This window comes from Rhinolophus ferrumequinum, chromosome X (assembly GCF_004115265.2).
Source record: "Rhinolophus ferrumequinum isolate MPI-CBG mRhiFer1 chromosome X, mRhiFer1_v1.p, whole genome shotgun sequence".
NCBI classification, from domain to species: Eukaryota; Metazoa; Chordata; class Mammalia; order Chiroptera; family Rhinolophidae; genus Rhinolophus; species Rhinolophus ferrumequinum.
In genome coordinates this window covers 38,779,838-38,804,939 of record NC_046284.1, presented here as the reverse complement: position 1 = coordinate 38,804,939, position 25,102 = coordinate 38,779,838, and the positions used below count along the sequence as shown (strand labels likewise).

The window sequence follows — 25,102 nt, the reverse complement described above, 5'->3', positions numbered from 1 at the left end:
ACAAACAAAAGCCCTGGACCAGATGGCTTTACAGGTGAATTTTACAAAACGTTCAAAAAAGAATTACAACCTATTCTCCTCAAGCTCTTCCAAAAAATCCAGAAGGAGGGAAGACTCTCAAACACTTTTTACGAAGCCACTATCACCCTGATCCCAAAATCAGACAAAGACACCACAAAAAAAGAAAACTACAGGCCGATATCTCTAATGAACATAGATGCAAAAATCCTCAACAAAATATTAGCGAACAGAATTCAGCAATACATTAAAAAGATCATACACCATGATCAAGTGGGATTCATCCCTGGTATGCAAGGGTGGTTCAACATCTGCAAATCAATTAATGTGATACACCACATTAACAAAATGAAAAATAAAAATCACATGATCATATCAATAGATGCAGAAAAAGCATTCGATAAAATCCAACAGCCATTTATGATAAAAACCCTTAAGAAAGTGGGAATAGAGGGATCATACATCAACATAATAAAGGCCATATATGACAAACCCACAGCTAACATCATACTCAATGGGGAAAATCTAAAACCTTTCCCCCTAAGATCAGGAACAAGGCAAGGTTGCCCACTATCTCCGCTTCTATTCAACATAGTGCTGGAAGTTCTAGCCACAGCAATCAGAAAAGAAAAAGAAATAAAAGGCATCCAAATTGGTAAGGAGGAAGTAAAATTATCATTATATGCAGATGATATGATACTATATATAGAGAACCCTACAGACTCCACCAAGAAGCTATTAGAGCTCATAGATGAATTTAGTAAAGTAGCAGGATACAAAATTAATATTCAGAAATCAGTTGCATTTGTATATACCAATAATAAAACATCAGAAGGAGAAATTAAAAAAACAATCCCATTTACAATCGTTCCAAAGACTATAAAATACCTGGGAATAAATTTAACCAAAGAAGTAAAAGATCTGTACTCAGAAAATTATAAGACACTGAAGAAAGGAATGAAAGAAGATATAAATAGATGGAAACACATATCATGTTCATGGATAGGAAGAATTAATATAGTTAAAATGTCCATACTGCCTAAGGCAATATACATATTCAACGCAGTTCCTATCAAACTACCAACGACGTTTTTCACAGAAATAGAACACATAATCCTAAACTTTATATGGGATCATAAAAGACCCCATATAGCCTCAGCAATCTTGAGAAATAAGAACAAAGTGGGAGGTATAACAATACCTGATTTCAAATTATACTACAAGGCTACAGTAATCAAAACAGCATGGTACTGGCATAAAAACAGACACATAGATCAATGGAACAGAATAGAGAGTCCAGAAATAAATCCATGCCTATATGGCCATTTAATCTATGACAACGGAAGCAAGAATGTACGATGGGGTAAAGACAGTCTATTCAATAAATGGTGCTGGGAAACCTGGACAGACACATGCAAAAAAAATGAAGCTGGACAAACTCCTTACACCATATACAAAAATAAATTCAAAATGGCTTAAAGACTTATATGTAAGATCTGAAACCATAAAATACTTAGAAGAAAATATAGGAAGAAACATCACAGACATTATCCGGAGTAAGATTTTTACTGACATATCCCCTTGGGCGAGGGAAGTAAGAGAAAAAATAAACATGTGGAATTATATCAAACTAAAAAGTTTTTTCACAGCAAAGGAAACCATCAATAAAACAAAAAGGCATCCTACTGAATGGGAAAAGATATTTGCCAATGATATATCTGATAAGGGATTAATATCACAAATCTATGAAAAACTCACTCAACTCAACTCCAAAAAAACAAACGACCCAATTAAAAAATGGGCAGAGGACTTGAAGAGACATTTTTCTAAAAAGGACATACAGATGGCAAACAGACATATGAAGAAATGCTCAACCTCACTAACCATCAGAGAAATGCAAATAAAAACCACAATGAGATACCACCTCACCCCAGTCAAAATGGCTATCATGAATACATCAACAAACAACAAGTGCTGGCGCGGATGTGGAGAAAAGGGAACACTTGTGCACTGTTGGTGGGATTGCAGATTGGTGCAGCCACTATGGAAAACAGTATGGAGGTATCTCAAAAATCTGAAAACGGAACTACCTTATGATCCAGTAATTCCACTCCTAGGTATCTATCTGGAGAAATCCAAAACTCCAATTCAAAAATCTTTATGCACCCCTATGTTTATTGCAGCACTATACACAATAGCTAAGACATGAAAACAACTGAAATGCCCATCGGTACATGACTGGATTAACAAACTGTGGTACATTTATACAATGGAGTACTACGCAGCCATAAAGAAGAAAGAAATCTTACCATTTGCAACAACATGGATGGACCTAGAGAACATTATGTTAAGTGAAATAAGTCAGACAGAGAAAGACAAATACCATATGATCTCACTTATATGTGGAATCTAAAGAATAGAATAAGTGAATGAACTAATCAGAAACAGTTTTGGAGACAAAGAGGAAAAACTGAGGGTTGCTAGATGGGCGGGGGGGATGGGGTAAGGGCGAAGGTGAGGGGATTAGAAAACAATCAGTAACCACAAGATGGCCATGGGGTTTTGAAAATTAATCTGGGGAACGTAATCAATAATGTTGTAAAGATTTTGTAGGATATCCGATAGACATGTGTCCCATTTCAAAGACCATCTCAGGGAAGATGTAGATGCCTGATCACTGTACTGTACACCTGAAGCTGAACAATAATGAATGCGAACTATAATATTATATATATATATATATATATATATATATATATATATATATATATATATATATATATATATTTAGAAGAGGCAGAGTACAGCATTGGGAGTGGAGATAGTGGAAATGGGATGGCTCGGTGCGATGTTAGAGAGATAGTGGATGGGGGGAGAGGGGTCCACAGTGTGAGGGATATAAATGATAAACGTCTAAGGAAAAAGAAAAAACCTCATAGACAAGACAAGTTTAGTGGTTACCAGAGGGTAAGGGGGTTGGGGGGTGGGAGATGAGGGTAAGGGGGATCAAATATATGGTGATGGAAGGAGAACTGACTCTGGCTGGTGAACACACAATGTAATTTATAGATGATGTGATACAGAATTGCACACCTGAAATCTATGTAATTTTACTAACAATTGTCACCCCAATAAATTTAAAAAATAAAATTAAAAAAAAAAAAAGATATCATGGTCTTATCTCATTGACCAGAGAAAAGCATTGTATTTTTGAAGCTTGAAAAACAAAAAGTGAGAATAGAAGCCATTACAGGGCAAGTTGTAAATGAAGGTGTGGGGACAGAGCCCCCGAAAGCAGTTTCCGTGCTCTCGGCCTCATGTGGAAAGGTGCTGGCTCAGGTAGTAAATGGCCATCAGCTTGGCTGGTTGGCCGTCAGCTGTAGCCATTGAGCCATTGGCCACTAATATAACTGCTGTGGCTATGGAGGGAAGTTGAGGAGAGAGGAGGACAGAGGAGGAGAGAGGAGGAGACTGAAGGAGAGTGGAGGAGAGTCGGTCGGTTGGCAGCAAAGCGGACAGCAGGTCGCACGTCGTGTAAACCCAGTGAGACCATAGTGGTGTGACTCCCCTACCTATGGCTCCGTGGGTGTTCCTTTTTGGCCTAGCCATATCCTGCGTTCTTGTGTGGGGAGCGGGACCAGAGACCCCGCCGGACACCCTGCGTGACACTTGGCGTAGTCAGCAGGATACCCCGCCTGACACCCCGCAGGCCGCCCCGCAGGACACCCCGCATGACAGAAGGTCAAAGGTCATTTAGAATTTCTATACACACCTGCTGTGAGAGCCTTTAATGTGTGAAGGAAAGAGGGGAAGAAAGAGGAGGGGCAGTGGGATGGCATAAGCACCACTTTAGCCCAGTTGTCCATGACTGCTCAACTGAGCTTGCCATTCCAATCTGTCATTCTCACTATGTTTCATTATCAAAATTTTAGTGCTCTAAAATACAGTAATACAAGCCTTTTAAATAAAAAAGTCAAGCCCTTGTACCTTCCATAACAGGAAGCAGACAATGTCTAGAAGAGTTAAATAACTGGTTCTGGGTTTGGAACATTCTTCCACTCACCTCCAAGTTCAGAAATGTCACTTTTCAGGCCATAGTAACTTGCTGGATGATCAGGTTTAATGCTCAATAACCGAGTGACATAGAAGTCCTCATCTGTTATTTCACTGTTCCTATTTCACTTAATAGATGTTACCTAACACCCAGATTTCAGTATTTCCCTCATGCACCAAGCACTGAAAGGCATTAGCAAGGCAACAGCCACATAATCATGTTTTATGATTATGTGTGTTTTGATTATGTATGTATCATTGATTATATATGTTTTAAAGATTTTTTAAAAGTTCTGAACAATTTGTATTAATTAGCTGTAAGACTTTCCAGAGACATGTGAGAACCTTCTAGTTTTTAACTGCTATTTTCTTGTAGCTTCCATGTTTTTTTCTGAACAGTCTTTTGCATGAACTGAAATTGTTTTAAGGAAATGGAAATAAATGCAGAGTTCTTGGAAATTTTTGCTTCAATTCATCAATACAATAAAATGGAATCAATATCAATCAACTTGTATTATGAATTCACTTTAGTACTTTTTAGATAGCTCTAATATCATTGGAGAAATTATGAATGCTTCTGCTTGTTACATAAATCTTTATTAAGAAAATGAATTCCATGATTTTATTCAAAAGGTGGCATTAATGCTTATTCGCTTTTAAAAGGAGACTTGGACCATGCAAACCATCTCAAAAACAGCCTGAATTTTAAGAAGGTAAATAAATAATAAAGTTTTTAAATGACTAACATCTTAGTTTTAATACATTTGCATTTTATGTGTTTTGTATACTTGCAAATTCTGTGTATGCAGCAATACATTTATGTTTATTTTACAGGACTTGGAGCATAATAAAGTTCTAATTGTAGAACTTTTTTTTCATGATACTTTCAACACAACCCCAGGTTATAATGCTGTCATTGGATAACTACTTTTTAATAAGATTTACAGTAAATCCTTGTTGCAGTTTGAGAATTGCCTATGTTATGTTTAAACTATTGTAATTTTCAAGAACGAAACTACTGGCCCAGAGATTAATAAGTATAGCTTAGTAACAAGAATGCAAAATTTGAGAACCACCTGGGTTAACTGGAACAATTTTTTTACAATGTATGTGTGGGGACAGAGCCAGGAGTGCAGTTTCCATGCTCTCGGCCTCATGTGGAAAGGTGCTGGCTCAGGTAGTAAATGTGTGGGGAGCCATAATTTCTTGTTATTCTGAAGTCTTGCAGACTGGCTCAGTTGTTATCTTTGCCTGCGACTGAAAGGTGTTTACAAGTTGCTGAGGAATGTGGTGGGAATGGCCAGTTTCTCGGACACAGATCACTGATGGCTATCAGGATAACTGATAGGCTCTGTTATGGGATAATTGCTTTGGGGAGCTTTTAGTGATTTGTAGTGTCTATGTTAAAGTTAAAAATTTACGTTCAATGATGTAATGCATTTCTGTAACTGCTAAGCTGCATGTACTCTGATGGTATAAATTGGTGAAGGAGAGTAAACTCAGGGCTTCAGCATCACTGGAGACCGAATTCGCATCATCATCATCATTTGTGAGTGTCTTTGTTCATTCCCACTCCCCCTTTCAGGTACCTCGTGAACCCGTGGCTGCTGGACGGCCACAATTGGCGCCCAACGTGGGGCCTGAACACGGGGGAATCAGTGAGGAACACCGTACAGGTTGGGCCCAGCTCGGTTATAGAGTGTTGAAGGTACGGTGAGTAGGACACTGTCCCCTCGGTCGAATGAGTGAGTGATAGCTCCACGACTTCGTGTTACGGAGCTTGTTTGGGCTCGAAACTGCGTTTCCGGTTCTGTCTTATGGCATAACGGCGATCAGAACTTTGTTCTGCCTGGTCGGGGGGTTATACCGACACGCCTCTAGCTACGACAGATTTGGTCCCGAGAGGGGCACGGCCAGACGGGCATCTGATTGATCTATTTGTGTGAAAGAAGGGCCGAGTTAGGGAAAAGAGAAATAGGTCACGCTATCAGCAAGGACCGTTAGAAGGTTTGAGAAAATGGGTCACGCCAGCAGCAAGGACCTGTATGTTAGAGGACTTAAGAGATTACTTGCCGCCCGTGGCAGCAGGGTGAGCAAAGAGCAATTAGATAAATTTTTAGAATTTGTAAAGGAAGTTTGCCCATGGTTTCCAGATGAAGGTACCGTCAGCTTGGAGACTTGGGAAAAGGTTGGAGAACAATTACAAGGCTATTATAGTGTCCAAGGACCTCTGCGGGTCCCTGTAGAAACATTTGGATTGTGGACTTTAATCAGAGATTGCTTAGACCTTAAAAGGGAAGGCTGTAAGTTAGAAAGAGTAAAACAGGCAGGGAATGAAGAAACCCTTCCGTTTGCCGCTTCACTGGAAGAGCTGGGAGAAAGGGAGGGGGCTGATTATGCTGAGAAAACTTTTCCATCTGCCGCCTCTCCGGAGGAGAAAGAGGAGGGGGAAGGAGTCAGATATGCAGAGGGACTTGCTAAACATAATAAAGAGCCTGTTAGCCAAAAACCTCCAGATAAACACTGGGAAGATTTAGACCCTCAAGATCAGAAAGATTTAGTGGTGGCTGCAGCTCAAGAAAGCAGACGGCTTGTAAATCCTATAGTTACACTTACAGAACAGATAAAGATGATTCAGGGACAGTTGGTCGAGCTCAAAGTTGCTGTGGGTAAAGAAAATTGTCCTCTGGGTCCCCAGATTTCTTTAAGAAATCAGTGGGATCCTCGGGGTAAAGACCCCCCCCCCCGCCAGGATATGTTAAACCAGGATCAGATTCTGTTGTGCGCTCCCCTCTTCAATTGGCTTGCAAAGAGACTCATAAACAGGGAGAGTCTTTAAAACAATTTAGAGTATATCCTGTCTTTGACAGGCTTGACCAGACAAAAAATGTGTTTAGAAAAAGAAAACCTTCTGGCCTCAGGTCTTATTATTGCACCCGAAAAAGTACAGAGAAGTGAGCCTTATTCTTACTTGGGATTTCAGTTGTTTGCTCAGTATTTCACTCCACAAAAAATAGAGCTTAAAAAAGATCATCTTAAATCTCTTAATGATTTTCAAAAGTTGTTGGGAGATATTAATTGGCTGCGCCCTTCTTTGGGATTAACTACTGGAGATCTTAAACCACTGTTTGAAATTTTAAAAGGAGATTCTGATCCGACCTCCCCCAGGTCTCTTACTGAGCCTGCACGGAAGGCTCTCTCTAAGGTTGAGAAAGCCATTCAGCAAAAAATTCTTTTTATTTTGCCAGCAATTCTCTATCAATCATGTTACTGGCATTCCTTACAATCCACAGGGGCAAGGGATTGTTGAACGCACTCATGACACATTAAAAGTCAATTTACAAAAAATAAAAAAGGGGGAGTTATATCCCCTGACGCCCCATAATTACCTGTCTCATTCTCTCTTTATTCAAAATTTTTTGACCTTGGATGCCCATGGTAAGAGTGCTGCGGAGCGCTTTTGGCATCCTTCCACTGCCACTCAGGCTTTGGTCAAATGGAAAGACCCACTTACGGGCTCTTGGCAAGGCCCAGATCCAGTCCTCATATGGGGCCGAGGGCATGTTTGTGTTTTTCCACAGGATACAGAAGGCCCTCGGTGGCTGCCAGAATGATTGGTGCGACATGTGGACCCTCTACTTGCTGATGACATTGATGACCCTCAGCAATACAGAAGAAGACCAGACGTATTGGGCCTATGTACCTGATCCACCAATCCTCCACCCTGCTGTATGGGAAGGTCCTGAGATTCCAGTTTATGTCAATGATACTCACGCCCTAGGATTGCCTTCTGATGGACACATAAAACAACATTTGGAAAGTTTTGTAAATCAGGCACTCCCTGCAGTCAGGTGACTGATTTACAAGATGGGACTAGAGACTGGTCTAAAAAATCTGTTAATGTATCTGCTTGTGTTCCTTCCCCATATACACTTTTGATTGGAAATATTAATGCACACTTTGTAGAAAATCAATTTAATGCTTCCTGTAATAATTGTTCTTTAACAAATTATATTTCTTGGGTGCCGTTAGGAACTAATGTTATGATACTTAAACAACCATCTTTTGTTATGCTTCCTGTTAATATCTCTGGACCTTGGTATACTAAAAGAAATTTGGCATGATGCTAATGTGTTTTTAGATATGTTTCGGCTTCATAATGAAATTCAAAATATGAGAGAAGCTGAACCCTTAAAATTTGATACAGCTCAGGCTGCTTCTGAGTTTATTGATGCTCTTAGAAATGCTATGCCATCTATGCCTCATATTACCCATTCTGTTATGATTTTTCTTACATTGGGCATCTGTGTCTGTTTGGTTCTGTGCCTACTCCCCATCTTCATTAAATGTTTCATCAGCAGGATGTTAGACTTGCGAGCTGACATCCATCAGCTTGAACTTAAGACAAGGCCTTAAGTCTCTCTCTCCCCCTTGTATGTATTGGGACGGGTTAGCCAATGACGGGTAAATCCTGGGAGGTCCTTCAACACCTAAGACAGGGCTTGTATTAAAAAATACAAGTTCCAAAGACGGGTTAATTGATGAGACGGTCCCGGGCTGCCTAAGACAGGCACCGTCACCTTATATCTCCTGTAATATGGATTTTGCTTCAATAAAATAAAAAAGGGGGAGATGTGGGGAGCCATAATTTCTTGTTATTCTGAAGCCTTGCAGACTGGCTCAGTTGTTATCTTTGCCTGCGACTGAAGGGTGTTTACAAGTTGCTGAGGAATGTGGTGGGAATGGCCAGTTTCTTGGACACAGATCACTGATGGCTATCAGGATAATTGATAGGCTCTGTTATGGGATAATTGCTTTGGGGAGCTTTTAGTGATTTGTAGTGTCTATGTTAAAGTTAAAAATTTACGTTCAATGATGTAATGCATTTCTGTAACTGCTAAGCTGCATGTACTCTGATGGTATAAATTGGTGAAGGAGAGTAAACTCAGGGCTTCAGCATCACTGGAGACCGAATTCGCATAATCATCATCATTTGTGAGTGTCTTTGTTCATTCCCACTCCCCCTTTCAGGTACCTCGTGAACCCGTGGCTGCTGGACGGTCACATAAATGGCCATCAACTGTGATTGGATGACCATCAGCTGTGGCTAACTGGCCGTCAGCTGTAACCAGTGAGCCATTGGCCACTAATATAACTGTTGTGGCTACGCTAGCAGAAAATGGGGACTAGCAAGAAGATGGTGGCTGGGCTAGCAAGAGCGGACTGCAGTTAGCAAGTGGGGTTTGTTGGCTGGAAGAGAGAAGTGGACGGCAGGTTGCGGATCGTGTGGCTTCTGCTTCCTGTGTCTCCAATCCAGCCACCAGCGAGAATATAGGGGTATGACTCCCCTATCCATGGCTCCATGGGTGTTCCTTTATGGCCTCACCATATCCTGCGTTCCTATGTGTGGAGCGGGACCAGAGACCCCGCATGCCACCTCGCATGACAGTATGTTTAAGCCTAACACAATTGTGTTCAACTAAAGCATGGTAGACAGAATAATGGCCTCTCAAATATTTCCACATCCTAATCTCTGGAACCTGAGAATATGTGGTTACATGGCAAAGGCGACTGTGGGGACAGAGCCCCAAAAAGCAGTTTCCAGGCTTTCGGCCTCACATAGAAAGGTGCTGGCTCAGGTAGTAAATGGCCATCGACTGTGATTGGATGGCCATCAGCTGTGGCTAGTTAGCCGTCAGCTGTAACCAGTGAGCCATTGGCCATGAATATAACTGCCGTGGCTACGCTAGCAGAAAATGGGGGCTAGCAAGAAGATGGTGGCTGAGCTAGCAAGCGGTGCAGTGAGGGTTGAGAATTGTGTGGCTCCTGTTTCCTGTTTCTCCAACCCAACCGCCAGCGAGAGTATAGTGGTATGACTCCCCTAACTATGGCTCCATGGTTGTTCCTTTTTGGCCTAGCCATATCCTGCGTTCTTATGTGGGGAGCAGGAGCTGAGATCCCACCTGACACCCTGCACGACAGCGACTGTGTAGATGTGATTAAGGTTAAGGACCTTGATATGGAAAAGATTATCCTGTATTGTCCAGGTGGGCCCAGTCTAATCACATGAGTCGTTAAAAATGGAATAGAAAGGTGGAAGAGTGGGTCAGAGAGAGATCAGTGTGGGGGAAACAAAACAAACAAACAAAACTCCTACTATTGCTGGCATTAAAGACAGAGGAAGGGAGCCACAAGCCAAGGAATGCAGTCAGCCTCGAGAGGCTGAAATAAGCCCTCAGCTTACACCCAGCAAGATGGGAACCTTGGTGGTCCTACAACTGTGAAGGACTGAATTCTGCCAATGATCTAAATGAGCAGGAATGAGCCTTTCCCTTAGAGCAGGGGTGTCCAAACTGTGGCCCACGGGCCAACTGCGGCCCACGTTCCATTGTTAATTGGCCCGCAGCACATTCCAAAAATATATTTAGTTTACTTAAATAAACCAGGTGAGGCAATACGTATTTCACCTCGAGTGAGTGGCCCGGCTGTTTGTGTATTTTACCACATACGGCCCTTGGTGAAAAACGTTGAAAAAAGTTTGAACACCCCTGCCTTAGAGCCTCAGAAGTGAATGCAATCCTGCTGACACACCTTGATTTTAGCCTAGTGAGACCCATACCAGACTTATGACCTAAATAACTATAAGATAATAAATGTGTGATTTTAAAGTCATTAATTTGCAGTAATTTGTTACAGTGGCAATAGAAAACTAATACATGAAGTTTTTTGAGTCCTTGAACACAATTAAACAATGAGACAATAATGTCCACAAGAAAAGTACTAAGCATACTGATTGGGTAGTACCCTTAGAAAGTGCTAAAGAGCGAACCACCTACAGCACTATCCACAACAGCTAATTACCACAGGAGAAAAAACTAGGTAGTCAATGAAGATAGAATAGTGCTTCAAGAGAAATAGAAAACAGGTTAATCCCAGCATCATATCAGCCCCAGTAGTTTTCTACAACTTCACCACTTGACAGTTCAGCCAAGTAAAGCTAACCTCTCTATACCCCCACTCCATTCAAAAAGGCTTATTCATCTGTCATACTTCTTTGTTCTTCTAATCCTAGGTAATTAATAGATGTCATGAAAGTAGTAAACGTCTATAAAAACAAAAAGGCATTAGAGAAGTTAAGAGCTTTGAAATCAAGCTGAATTTGAATTCTCACTTCACCTCTCACTTGAAGTGTAACTTTGAGCAAGTTAATTAAGTTCCCTGAACCACTGTGCCCTTATGCATAAAACAGGGAAAAGAAACCATTACAGAATGTTTGGGAGGCAGCTTGTAAAGTGCCTGGCACTTTTATAGTAGCACTCAATAAATTATGTTATATTTAAGTATGCTAAACCAGGACAATTTTTTAAAAAATTGCAAATAAATAAGTTGCACATGAAATTTACAACATCTGTTATATAGGCTAGATTCAAGTGTTAAGCTCCTAGAGTTCTCGAAGTTGTTTTTAATTATGTTTTGTTTATGGAAGGATAAATTATTCCATTTCTCCATTGAACCATATCATAAGAAGTACTCTCCAACAAGTTGGATATGCTTTTGACTTACCATACCATAAATATGGCAAAATTGGTTAAAAGCCACATATACATATAGTAAGTCATGCCAACAAAAAGCTTTTATGATAATTGGAAACAAGATACAATTTTATTTTTCACTAAGATGACATCCTATAGTCCAGGATCAAATTACCTCATCTACTTGTGAGGTAAAAGTGTACACTTGTGTGTTACAAATCACCTAAGTTCTGTCCATATTAAAGGATGGCATTCCGTTCTTCTTGTTTAAAAAAGTTACTATCAAGTTTAAACATCAATTGCATCATTTTCCATCCTATGTAATATCCATTTTAAAATCTGGTATCTCTTTCCAATTCCTGTCTCTTCGTCTAGCACACATTTCTCTTCTGTAGTGTTTTCATTGTTATTAATCCATTTATTACTTAATTTTTTGTGTGTTTTATAGTGTGTATCTATCGTGATTATTATACAAACAATGGAACTAAGTTTTAAAGGGGATGTAATAATTCATATACAACTTGGATGGCATGATGGTATTGAGGGTGGTTTGATGATGTTAGGTATGCTATGATGATGTTGGAGGCAGGTTGGTTATTTTCAATCAAGAATCTCAAAAGAAAAGGGCAGCTTGGCTAAAAGGCTCAAGTGACAGAGTTTTGTATTCTAATTCCATTTCTTGATTGCTGGATGACCTTGAGTAAAATATCTTATTCATGGCAAAAAAAAAAAAAAAAAATTACTGAAAGTACAGTAAACAGACATGTTATTTGATCTGATTATCTTGGATGAGAGTTTTCACAGCAATCAAATGAATTAAGCAATTAATTTGTTTGTGAATAAAGATAGGAGGGAAGATTAAAAAATAGTTATTCTGAATGACTGCAAGGACTATATCCCTAACACCAGGAGAGTTATACTTGGTACATAACAGGAAGTGAGTAACTTCTGAATATTATAAACTCATTATACAAAACAACTGAAAAAGAATTAAGCACTTTCCAAAATGGAATACTCAGTAACTTCTTTATGTACTGATTCCCCAAGAAGCTCACGTTTACACCACCTCTTTCTCAGTCTTGAGGAAATAAAGCAATACAACGTGGCTGCCATTTCAATTTAAAATATCAGCATGCACAGTGCTTATAATTCTTGACTCTTAAACCACAAATTAAAAAGTCATTAACACAAATACTTGCCTATCTCTTACTTCTTTTCCCTCCCCATAACTTGGCCCCACTTAGGTCTCATCTAAATATTCCATGTTTCAAAGAGAATGTCTGGAAATCTTAGAATTCTTAGTAACTCCAGACTTCCCACGATGGTATAAGATTTGCATTTCCATCTCTTTTCCCTCTGGGGAAAGTGTTTTGAGGGGCACTTGGAAGTAACACTCATTTAAGTATAAAAAAATAACTCTAGACAAATTATTGAAAGTAAAATTCTTATAAATTACTTAAAGCACCAGAAATACTAGTTTTCTGTTTTGCAAGTTTCTTGTGTTCAATATTCTTCAGTTAGATTAAATGGTTTCAAGAGCTTTTGAAAAACATACACAATAGGCTTTAAGACAAAATTTTAACTTTACTTGTACATGCCACACTTCCTCAGACTAAAAGATCTGAAGTAGCTAAAAGAATAAACACTGACTATGGGGAGCAAGCAATCCAATTGTAAACCTCTGAAAAGGAAGTTTGTAAACTCTAAATTCACCATGGTCCAGTGTGAATCCTCTGATTAAAAAGTAATATAATCCCAGGCTCTTTAAGACAAGCAGAACATCTGTAAAAGGAGAGAGGTGTCTTCTTTTAGTGGACTACATAGGGAGCACTGCAGTTAGATGTAGTATCTCAAATAAAGATTAACATTAAAAAATACTATCTGGGTGAGAACAACCAGCAGAGTGAAGGGTCTGGAAAACATGTGACATGAGTAATGGTTAAAGAAAGGGAAGAGTTCCAGTCTTGTATATAATGGAGAAAATAGAAATTTTAGTATATAGCTCAATAAGGCCACACAAGGAACAGGAGATAAAAAATATGAGAAATTGATTTTGCTCAACACAAGGAAGAGTTGTCCACGGATGAAAGGTGCTGCCTTGGTGAGGTAGTGAGCTCTTTGTCACTGACAGTGCTCAAGGAGGACCTGTATCACCATCTTTCAGCTGTGTCACAGGAAGGATTCCTGCTCTAAAGGAGGGGTTGGATTCTCCAAATGACCTCTAAGGTTAATTTTATCCCTATGATCTTCCATTAGTAACTATTAAGCTAGCTAGCCCTTTTGCAAGCTCAGACCATGGAAATTCCCAGAAAACATGCCACAGAAGTTACAGAAGTTACAGACTAACAGTAAATTGCTCTTAGGTGTTATGTTACTGTTCCACGTGATTTTGTTAGATTGAGCATAAGCAGTGAGAACAAGCAGACACAAAAATTTACGTATATGATAATTGTGAAAGTAACTAAATACATGCTTTTCTAATTTGAGATGATTAATGTAAGAAGTATTTCTTACAAGCTAAATAAAAAAGATTTCTAAAGCCACGAGGTTTTGTTTTATTCACTAAATTAGAAAAAAGACAATCTTAGGGTATAGAAAACATGTCAAATTTAGCACATTCCTATTTTATTTGGTCTATTCTTTGATTCACCCACAAGCAAGGAACATTTATGTAGTATGCACAATCTTTTCTCAGGAAATCTAGATGCTGAATTTTAATGATGAAATGATAGATAGAAAACAAATGCTATCAAATACCGTGCTGTTGATATTTAGTATGAAATACATTTTGCATATTAAACAAAATCATGTAAACAAGAAGTTACCTGAATGCAAGTGCATTGACTAAAGGAGGATAAGTTTAATTCACTAACACTCGTACACTCATTGTCTTACCTTGAGAAAGGTAAAATTCTAAGGAAAACAGTTCACAGTGTCTGTCTTGCTAGAATTCACTGTTATATTGCACTGGTTAATTCTTACCTATTGTCTTACTTCCTAGTGCTACACCGTTATTATCAAACTTACTGCTTGTGAAGAAGAGATAAAAGGATCACTAATGTTAATCCTTTTCTATTTCAGGGTTTCCCTAGAATCTAACAATACTTTAATCCTAAAACATTAGCCTGAAGGAACCATGTGCTCTTTTAAGACAATGAATAGCGAAACACCAGAAAACCACTTAGATGGGAGTGTCCTTTCAGCTTTATTAATTTAGGCAAAATGCTGGTTAATTTATTTGGTTCACACCTGTCAGGAGCAGTCTTTACTAATTCAGTTTACACTGACCAGAAGATCCTCCCTCAGACTAACGTTGAACTTCAACCTACTGTTGAACAGCATGTAACAGAAACATGTTAGTCAGATTTCTATGAAGACAGTCCCTTCAACATTCCACATGGATGGCACACCACTCTGCCAGTGTTCAAAACTGAAGCTGAGGGAAGACTATATCTACCCAATAAAGACTCAGTATTTGGTAATCAATCTACCTGGAGGCCAAAGGATTATTTTCCCAAATCTTTTGATTTGGCCAAAGGATTATTATTAAAGACTCAGTATTTGGTAATCAATCTACCTGGAGGCCAAAGGATTATTTTTCCCAAATCTTTTGATTTGGCCAAAGGATTATTTCCCCAAATCTTTTGATACTCCACTCTTCCCAAATCGTATTATAACACAATTTGAAAAGTGTTTTATATTTAAAAAGCTATTTTCCTTAGTATTGTCATAAACATTGACTTTATCATCAATAAGTCTTAAAAATATGGAAAAGTATCAACTGTCATTCAAGTTCTAAAGAAGCAGGAAGAAAACAAACTTGGAGTTTAAAACCACAAGAGAAAAAATAGCTTTTCTGTTCAATGTTAGCAGTAAGTAAAACATTCCTTATTATAGCTTTCACTAGCGTAGCAGCACTGTCCTATTTACAGCATCAATGAAAGAGCTCTATCCAGCTAAGCAGCACCTACACTGTGTTTAGAAAGAGACTTTACATTTTGTTCATACTTGCTCAATTCCCACAATGCATTTTTATTAGGACCAAAAATATTTTATATTGAAATTTCAGTCTTTGAAAAAGTACCCACGTCTTCAATGAAAACCACCTAATATGTATTTGACAAATCACAGTAAATAACAATAAAACATTACAAACCAGTACTGCTGCTACACAGGCAAATATACAAAAAAGATGCTTTATTAACTGTGAAGAATTCAATATTCAAGATACTATTTTAAATGTTTATACATAATTTTACAGGTAAATTCTAAAACATCACATTTTGTCAAAGCGTCAGAATTTAACTATTCCATTTCAATGCAAAGGCTTTAGACCCAAAAGACACAAATAACCATTTAACCTATGTTTGCCAGCAGAATGACTGTGAGAGCAAACATGTTACTTCACCCAGTATTCTAACCTAGCCTTTATAAATTTTGAGAGCAAAAATTATACTAAACTGAAGTCTCCTTTGTGTGTAAAAGTGTTGTGGAATATAAAGAAGCACTGATGAGAACATGTTAAACACGATATTTTTGTTTCTGGGTAAGTAAGGCAATGAACTCTTAAAACAGTAAAAAACTAAACAATTTATTTATAAACCTGATTTAAACTCCCCAAGCTAGTCTTTTCCTATATTTAACATATTTTCTCTGTGTATATTTACACAATATTTCAAATATTGTATTATTTATAAAGAAAAATAAGTTAAGGCCAATTTAATCATAGAAACTGTCACAATTTAAACTCCAGAAAACAAACTTGGAGTTTAAATCCACAAGAGAAAAAATAGCTTTTCTGTTCAATGTTTGCAGTAAGTAAAACATTCCTTATTATAGCTTTCACTAGCGTAGCAGCACTGTCCTATTTACAGCATCAATGAAAGAGCTCTATCCAGCTAAGTAGCACCTACACTGAGTTTAGAAAGAGACTTCACATTTTTTCCATACTTGACTATTTTTCCAAAATAGTCAAGGCTAACACTAGCTCTTTGAATATGTTTTTCCATTCTACCTATGTGTACTACCAACAATCAATGTCAACATGCAAGGTCTGCGATATTTTCTAGCTTCTATCATCTAAATCAATTCACTCATATCATGAGGTCAAAAAGGTGACTATACACTTAAAAGGAAGAAAGTGATTCATTAAAAATGTTTTATTAACCTGTGTCTGAGCTTGTGGCTAGTATGAATTAATCAAATATGAGTACTTTTTTAAAACCATCTCTGAAAATTGGCAAACCAGCTGCAATAGGAGCTGCAGTTTGGACCTATAGGACAGTAAAATATTGTAGAAATGCTAAAATCATTAGTAAATATTATTAATTGTAACCCACTGATTTTAGTTTTGGGTATGTGTTTGTTTGTTTTGTTTTGACAATAAACTTGCTTTTGGTAAATCTTTAGTCATTTCTCACCAGCTAAGATTCATAAAGTCAACAGGCACATCACATTTTCTCAAAATTGTTGAAGGAGCTCTATTAACTTGTCACCTCCATTAATTTGTACTTCTGACAACTACAGCTTTTGAGAACCAAATATAGCTAATCTTTTTTCCTTTTTTTTTTTTACAAATATAACTTAAAACTTTATAAGAAAAAGAATTTAACACCCAAACAGAAAATCACCTGAAGACTCTCTAAGAAGGGATATTTTAAAAATCTGAAAATAAAATGATGACAGGATTTAACTCTGAAATGTCCTCATTTTTTCAGCACTTTCCAGGGAATCACTTTTGGAGTGAGAGCACAAGCAGTTACTTCCTCAGCAGCTGAAAGCCAGTCAAAGAACTAGATAGACACTACTGTGTATCTGAACCTCATATAAAACAAAAACTAAATAATAAAATGGCAACTCATTAGATTTGTTAACACACAATTAACCTAAAACAGGGAGAATTTTCCACATCTTTCCTACAAAAAAATATTTTAAAGGGAACACTCATACTTAAGATAGACTTATACTCAAAAGCTTCTCTTGTACTAATATTAAAAAGAAAACAAAAGTCCAACTTTCCCTCACTCCTTCTATTACCAAAAGAAGTATCACAGACAATACTTTAAAAGATATTTTATTATATCTCCTGGAGTTTGTTTTTAAAGCAACACTTTGCAAATTTAAAAAATAAGATTTTCAAAAATTCTAACCTTCCCAATATACTTCTAAAATAGACATTTGTATAATATACTTTTTAACTCCATGTATATAAATAACTATTCATAGAACTATAATTTGCACAAATTCGAACTTACACTTCTGAACCTGAATTATAAAACTGGGAAAGACATATCAAACCTATTAATATTCATACACAGATCAAGTATAAAAGTCTTGATTAAAAGATTCATTTTCTTATCAATGTGTTAACTCTGAATGTTTCAAATTCATCAAAAAAATTATAGAAAACATTTCCATATTTAACACACACCAACAGCAAGCATCAGCAGTTTTTTGTGCTGCTGCACAAAAGAAGTCATCTTAAGTATTTCACACATACAAAAATTCAAAAAAAAGCCAACCAGTGTGAAAGATTAAAGTTTATCCTTATGTAATTCTTTAGGTATGCCTTTAGACTTTCATATTGGTAATTAAATTACCATTAGGCACTTTAAATGAACATAAATATAAATTTCTAAGAAAATAAAACAATGGTAATAATGTGGGAATGCCAATATATTTAATGTAAGCAAGCTTGGGGTGTTTAATCTTGTGCGTTTTTGGATGTTGCTGTTTGGGATTTTTACCCTCTTTTGCCACAAGGTTGATTCATGAATGAAATCCCACTTTAATATCCTATTTTCCCTCACTTACATATAGGCTGGAGAAAGTGGAGTTGACCTGGATGTTTTAAGCACAGGAACTGGGAATTTCCAGATAGCAGGAGAGCTTGTTTTCCATTTCAATGGCATGTTGTCACCACGGTACTACAATAACAGTAAACGGCGTTTCCATAACAGACTAGGACTTCCATTACACAGAGTACTGACACAGCAGTGGCTGCCTCAGAGAACAAGGAAATGATTCTGGCAGTGCCCTTAAACCAATGTTTCCAATCTGTAAAATAGGGCTGCAAGGTACCTCCTTTAAATCCTCCTGTCCCCTAAAATAATATGACGATTCTATCGTTCTAACTCAACAATAGTGCCACCTCGTTAGGAAAGCGTTGACTGCAGTATATTTTTTTTTAAGACTGCACTGTCCATATCACACAATGCAGCTTTATTTAATAAAAGCAGCTAGGGTTTTGTTTTCTATTGTATTGTTTTAAGCTTGCATTACCATTGTTCTACCTTAACAGGGATACTGCAGCACTGTATTATATTCTGCACCTGTTAACCTGATTTCTGACCAATAGTAGCAGAACAAAAATAGATGGGTTTCACATGAAAATGAAACAACGTACCTACTCAGAATACACTTGTCATCCTCTGAACATTCTTCTTTTGAGCTGCAACAATACAAATGGGATATAAACCTGAGCATAGCCTTAGGCCACAGCTAATAGTGATCAGTGACTAAATTCGGCAGCCTTCTTCCCTCCTGTGCAAGCTCTGGCCACACAATACAAGAATGCCATTATGGGAAAATCCTGTTTAAAAAAATGCCAGTCTCTCTGCTATCCCGTTAGAAGAAGGCAAAATGTAAGAACAAATGTAAACTGCTGCAGAACTCTGCACGTTCTTCTAGTAGCTCCTGATTCAAGTTGCTCTCCTTTTCCCTATTCTTATTTCCAAACCGGGATGAGCAAAATCTCATACATTTACGACAAGCCGTGGTAATACGAATATCAATCTGTCTTCTGCGGCATAGAAGTACAGAGTAGTGTGCTCTTAGTAGCAGTCCTCAGGGGGACACTATCAACAATTTCATTCAATGCTGCCTTCCCCTTCTCTCCCCTCTCCTCTCCGGTTCAATCCCACTCACTCTCTCCCCCACCCATCCCTAAACAGCTCACAAATTGCCTAGAGGAGAGACCAATGCTGCTGGCCAAGCAGGTGTCCATCAGGGACAATTCCAAGGCTCGGCAGCAAGTCCAGTAACCTCTAGGAGGTACTGACTGACCAGAAGTTTCAAAAATTAAAGCTGCTATCAAAGGCCACTTGAGGTATGTCATGAAAGCAATGACAAATATAGGGTTCATCTATATTGTTTTAAAATAATGCCTGAAAGTAGTATCCTAAGTGTCCCTAAACGTGACTCCATGTTTTAATTATCTGTTTAAAGCACCAAAATCACAAATTTTGTACACAGTTCTAACACCAGGAAACAGTACAAACTGGTATTATGGTGAAGTCTTTATTTACAGGCTGAAGAATTTTACTTCTGATGTAGGCATGTCGCCATCACTAAATATCTACCTTCATAGCACCCTTCCACTTCTACAGAATTATCTTTCTTCATCAATGCAAACTTAGTAAAGGCAGACCACCATGACATAAAAAGCACTACCTTGAAAAAAAAATCACTGTAATGAAAAAGAGCTCATATTTACTTTCATGTTTATATCCAAACAATAAAATTGTGCTTCCAACATAAGCAGTTGGCTTTCAGATATTGTTTAAAATTACAACTAGTTTCTAAAAGACTGAGATTTAGACCTTTAAGAGGATTTCTCGTTTGTATTCAAAAATCTCAGATCAGGTGACCTCCGTGGCCTCTGAGAACAACCGCCGACTCTTCTCGGCAAGACAGAACAGCTAAGAGACTCGTGGAAGGATTACTTGAAGGTGCGCTAATTGGGCGAGGAGGGGAAGGAAGGAAGGGAGCGGAATGAAAACGCGCGGGCCTGCCGAAGAATCCAGGGCAGTGGTGGCGGCGGCAGGAGTGGCGAAAACTGTGGTGGCACCCCGCAGTTCCAAAGCACAGGATCCCAGGGCGGAACAAAGAACACAAAAACCAGGAGGTGGGCTCTTTCCCTGCGTCCCACAGCAGATCTATCCCTCGGGGGGAGGGGGGGTGGAGGAGGAGGCGGCAGCTAGTGGGCCCTAGAGCGGACAAAGAACACAGACTCCATACCTGGGCCCCTCCCCCCACTATTCTAATCCTACCCCCGCCCTTCCAGAGACTTAAACTGGCCCATGAACTGAGGAGTAGTGTCAGATTACAGAGGAGCCATAGTGCTCAGGCTCTGGGAAGACTGACAGGCAGCTGTGACCCAGGGAAGAGGCTGGGAAGAATGGGATTTTGGCTGGGCTATGAGAGAAGAAACTTCTCCACTCCCAGCCCCCACCCTTTCTGGCCTGCCTAGGGCAGGGCAAGTGCAACTGCAGAGGCACTCCCAGGGATCAGCAGTAAGTGGCAGACGCAGCTCTGGGCTTTCAGCAGCTCAGAAATCTCCCGCCCGCCCCCCCCCCCCCCAAATACACACACACACTGAAAAAGTGCCCTAAGAATCAGGAGTACTGGACACGGAGCTGGTGGTGTTACTCTCAGTGCGCATATGTGCAGGCAAGGGCAGAAACTGCACTGACTTTGTAAAAACTATCATCAAGACCCCTCAGGCACACACATTTAAATCTACACTCCCAAAGTCACTCTGGGCACCAGGTGACTGGCTCTGCCTGCGCAATAAGCAGGGGGCTCATTGGTACAGCAGAGGACAACCTAGAGTTTACTTGGTGGGCTTAAGCGAAGACTGGCGCTGCTTTTTGTTTTGCTTTGTTTTGTTTTGTTTTGCTTTGTCTTTATATATTTGATATCATTGCCTGTCTCCAGTGGGGTTAATCGGGTGTTTTTACATGTGAATGTATTTGATTTTTTTTCTTTGTTGTTGTTGTTGTTGTGCTTGGTGATTTACTTTGTTCTGAAATTGCCCTACCAGGGCACAGCTTAAGAGGCACAAGATTCAACATATCCAGAGGGCAACTCCAGACCAAACCAGAGTACTACCGGGTTTGACCTACAAGTCACACACCTAAGGGAATTCTCTGCAGGCATTAAAGCCCATAGAGGCCAAACAACATTTAAGTGGTCAACCCTCACACAGCAGAAAACCCTGCGTGCGGTGGGCAGAGCCAAGTCTCACAACAAGTCAGCCTAGGAGTTAATCCCACCTACTCACAAACAAAAAGCAATTAAAGATCTTGAACAGGACAATATACACAACACAAGAGTCACCTTTGGAGCACACACAGAGGAGAACAACGAAGTAGTGCAAGTCAAATATAAAGGACACGTACTACATAAGATAACCCAGCAAGAACTAAGAAATCTAGGGGATCTACCTAATATATCAAAACAAACACAGAGAGTCAGCCAGAAAGGGGAAACAAAGATACACATCCCAAATAAAAGAACAGAAGAAACCTACACAACTGGAACCAAATGAGGCAGAGGTAACCAACCTTTCAGAGACAGAGTTCAGAACACTGGTGATAAGAATGCTTAAGGAGCTTAGAGAAGACATAAAGAAGGATGTAGAAATCATAACGAACAACCAGTTAGAACTAAAGAACACAATGACCGAAATTAAGAACTCACTTGAAGGAATTACCAGCAGGTTAGATGAAGCAGAGGATCGAATCAGCGACTTAGAAGACAAGTTAGCAGAGATCACCCAAACAGAACAACAGAAAGAAAAAACAATAAAAAACAATGAGGATGGCTTAAGAGACCTCTGGGACAACATCAAGCGCAACAACATGTGCATCATAGGAATACCAGAAGGTGAGAGAGAGGAAGCAAGAAATTGAGAATATATTTGAAGTAATAATGTCCGAAAACTTCCCCAACCTGATGAAGGAAACCAACATACAAGCCCAGGAGGTGCAGAGAGTTCCAACCAGGATAAACCCAAACAGGTCCACACCAAGACACATTATAGTTAAAATGGCAAAGCTTAAAGACAAAGAGAGAATCCTAAGAGCAGCAAGAGAAAGACAGAGGGTTACATACAAGGGAACTCCCATAAGACTATCAAATGACTTTTCTACAGAAACCTCGAAGGCCAGGAGGGAATGGCAGGAGATACTCAAAGTGATGGAAAACAAAGGCCTACAACCTAGATTGCTTTATCCAGCAAGGCTATCATTTAAAGTTGATGGAGAGATAAAGAGCTTTCCAGAAAAAAATAAGCTAAAGGAATTTATTACCACCAAGCCAGCATTGCAAGAAATACTAAAAGGACTTCTGTAAATAGAAGAAAGATCAAAACAATCTAACTACAAATTTAAAAATGGCAATAACTATGTACCTATCAATAATCACTTGAAATGTAAACGGATTAAATGCTCCAATGAAGAGACATAGGGTGGCTGACTGGATAAGAAAGCAAGACCCTTGTATATGCTGTACACAAGAGACTCACCTCAGAACAAAAGACACACACAGGCTGAAAGTGAAGGGTTGGAGTAAGATATTTCATGCAAATGGAAATGAGAAAAAAGCTGGAGTTGCAATCCTTATATCTGACAAAATAGACTTTAAAATGAAGAACATATTAAAAGATAAAGATGGGCACTATATAATAATAAAGGGATCGATCTGACAAGAGGACATAACCCTAGTAAACATCTATGTACCCAACATAGGAGCACCTAAATATATAAAACAGGTACTGACTGACATAAAGACAGAGATCAACAGTAACACTATTATAGTCGGGGACTTCAACACAACTCTGACAACAAGGGACAGGTCTTCCAGACAGAAAATCAATATGAAACAACAGCCTTAAATGATACATTGGACCACTTGGATTTAATCGATATTTTCAGAGCATTTCACCCCAATGCTGTAAAATACACATTTTTCTCAAGCACACATAGAACATTTTTCAAGATAGACCATATGTTAGGCCACAAAACAAGTCTTGATAAATTTAAGAAAATTGAAATCATACCAATTGTCTTCTCTGATCACAGTGCTATGAAATTAGAAATGAACCACAGAAAAAAACTGGAAGACACACCAATTCATGGAGGCTGAATAACTTATTACTAAATAATGAATGGCTCAAGCAGGAAATCAAGGAAGAAATCAAAAGATACTCGAGACAAACGAAAATGAAAGCACGACGACCCAAAATCTATGGGATGCTGCGAAAGCAGTACTAAGAGGGAAATTCATAGCATTGCAGGCCTACCTAAAGAAACAAGGAACATCACTAATCAACAGTTCATCTACACACTTAAGGGATCTGGAAAAAGAACAGCAAAATAAGCCCAAAGGGAGCACAAGGAAGGATATAATAAAGATCAGAGCAGAAATAAATGAAATAGAAACCAGAAAAACAATACAAAAGATCAATGAATCCAAGAATTCGTTCTTAGAGAAGATAAACAAAATTGACAAACCTTTAGCCAGACTCATTAAAAAAAAAGAGAGAGAGGACCCAAATTAATAAAATCAGAAATGAAAGAGGAGAAGTGACAACAGACACTGCAGAAATACAAAAAATTTTAAGAAATTACTATGAGCAACTATATGCCAACAAATTTGACAATCTGGAAGAAATGGACAATTTTCTAGAGGCGTACAACCTTCCAAGGCTAACTCAAGAAGAAACAGAAAACCTGAATAGACTGATTACCACCACGGAAATTGAATCAGTAATCAACAATCTCCCAACAAACAACAGCCCTGGACCAGATGGCTTTACAGGTGAAGTTTACAAAACGTTCAAAAAAAAATTATCACCTATTCTCCTCAAGCTCTTCCAGAAATCCAGGAGGAGGGTAGACTCCCAAACACTTTTTATGAAGCCACTATCACCCTGATCCCAAAATCAGACAAAGACACCACAAAAAAAGAAAACTACAGGCCGATTTCTCTAATGAACATAGATGCAAAAATCCTCAACAAAATATTAGCGAACAGAATTCAGCAATACATTAAAAAGATCATACACCATGATGAAATGGGATTCATCCCTGGTATGCAAGGGTGGTTCAACATCCACAAATCAATTAATGTGATACACCACATTAACAAAATGAAAAATAAAAATCACGTGATCATATCAATAGATGCAGAAAAAGCATTTGATAAAATCCAACCACCATTTATGATAAAAACCCGTAAGAAAGTGGGAATAGAGGGATCATATCTCAACATAATAAAGGCCATATATGACAAACCCACAGCTAACATCATACTCAATGGGGAAAAGCTAAAACCATTCCCCCTACGATCAGGAACAGTGCAAGGTTGCCCACTATCTCCACTTCTATTCAACATAGTGCTGGTAGTTCTAGCCACAGCAATCAGACAAGAAAAAGAAATAAAAGGCATCCAAATTGGTAAGGAGAAAGTAAAATTATCATTATATGCAGATGATATGATACTATATATAGAGAACCCTAAAGACTCCACCAAGAAGCTATTAGAGCTGATAGATGAATTTAGTAAAGTAGCAGGATACAAAATTAATATTCAAAAATCTCAGATCAATGTTTCTATGGAAACATACTACTTTAAAAAATTCCAACATATAATTTAATACACCAGAAATACAAACTGAAATAAGCTAACGTAAATTACGAGTACCTTCTTTAAGA

The 25,102-nt window shown here is 38.5% G+C and overlaps 1 protein-coding gene across 7 annotated transcripts in view; it reads right to left on the bottom strand.

The window, feature by feature from the left end:
* The window catches only part of KLHL13 (kelch like family member 13), a 231,580-nt gene that overhangs the window by 108,210 nt on the left and 98,268 nt on the right, over window positions 1–25,102 (bottom strand). The window contains exon 1 of one of the 7 annotated variants that reach the window (XM_033112327.1): window positions 18,417–19,438. The exons of the other annotated variants lie outside the window; for them this stretch is intronic. Coding sequence (XP_032968218.1) covers window positions 18,417–18,514 — 98 coding nt within the window. The 5' untranslated portion in view covers window positions 18,515–19,438. Of the gene's footprint in view, window positions 1–18,416; window positions 19,439–25,102 lie in introns of those variants that run through there. 7 annotated transcript variants of the gene reach the window in all.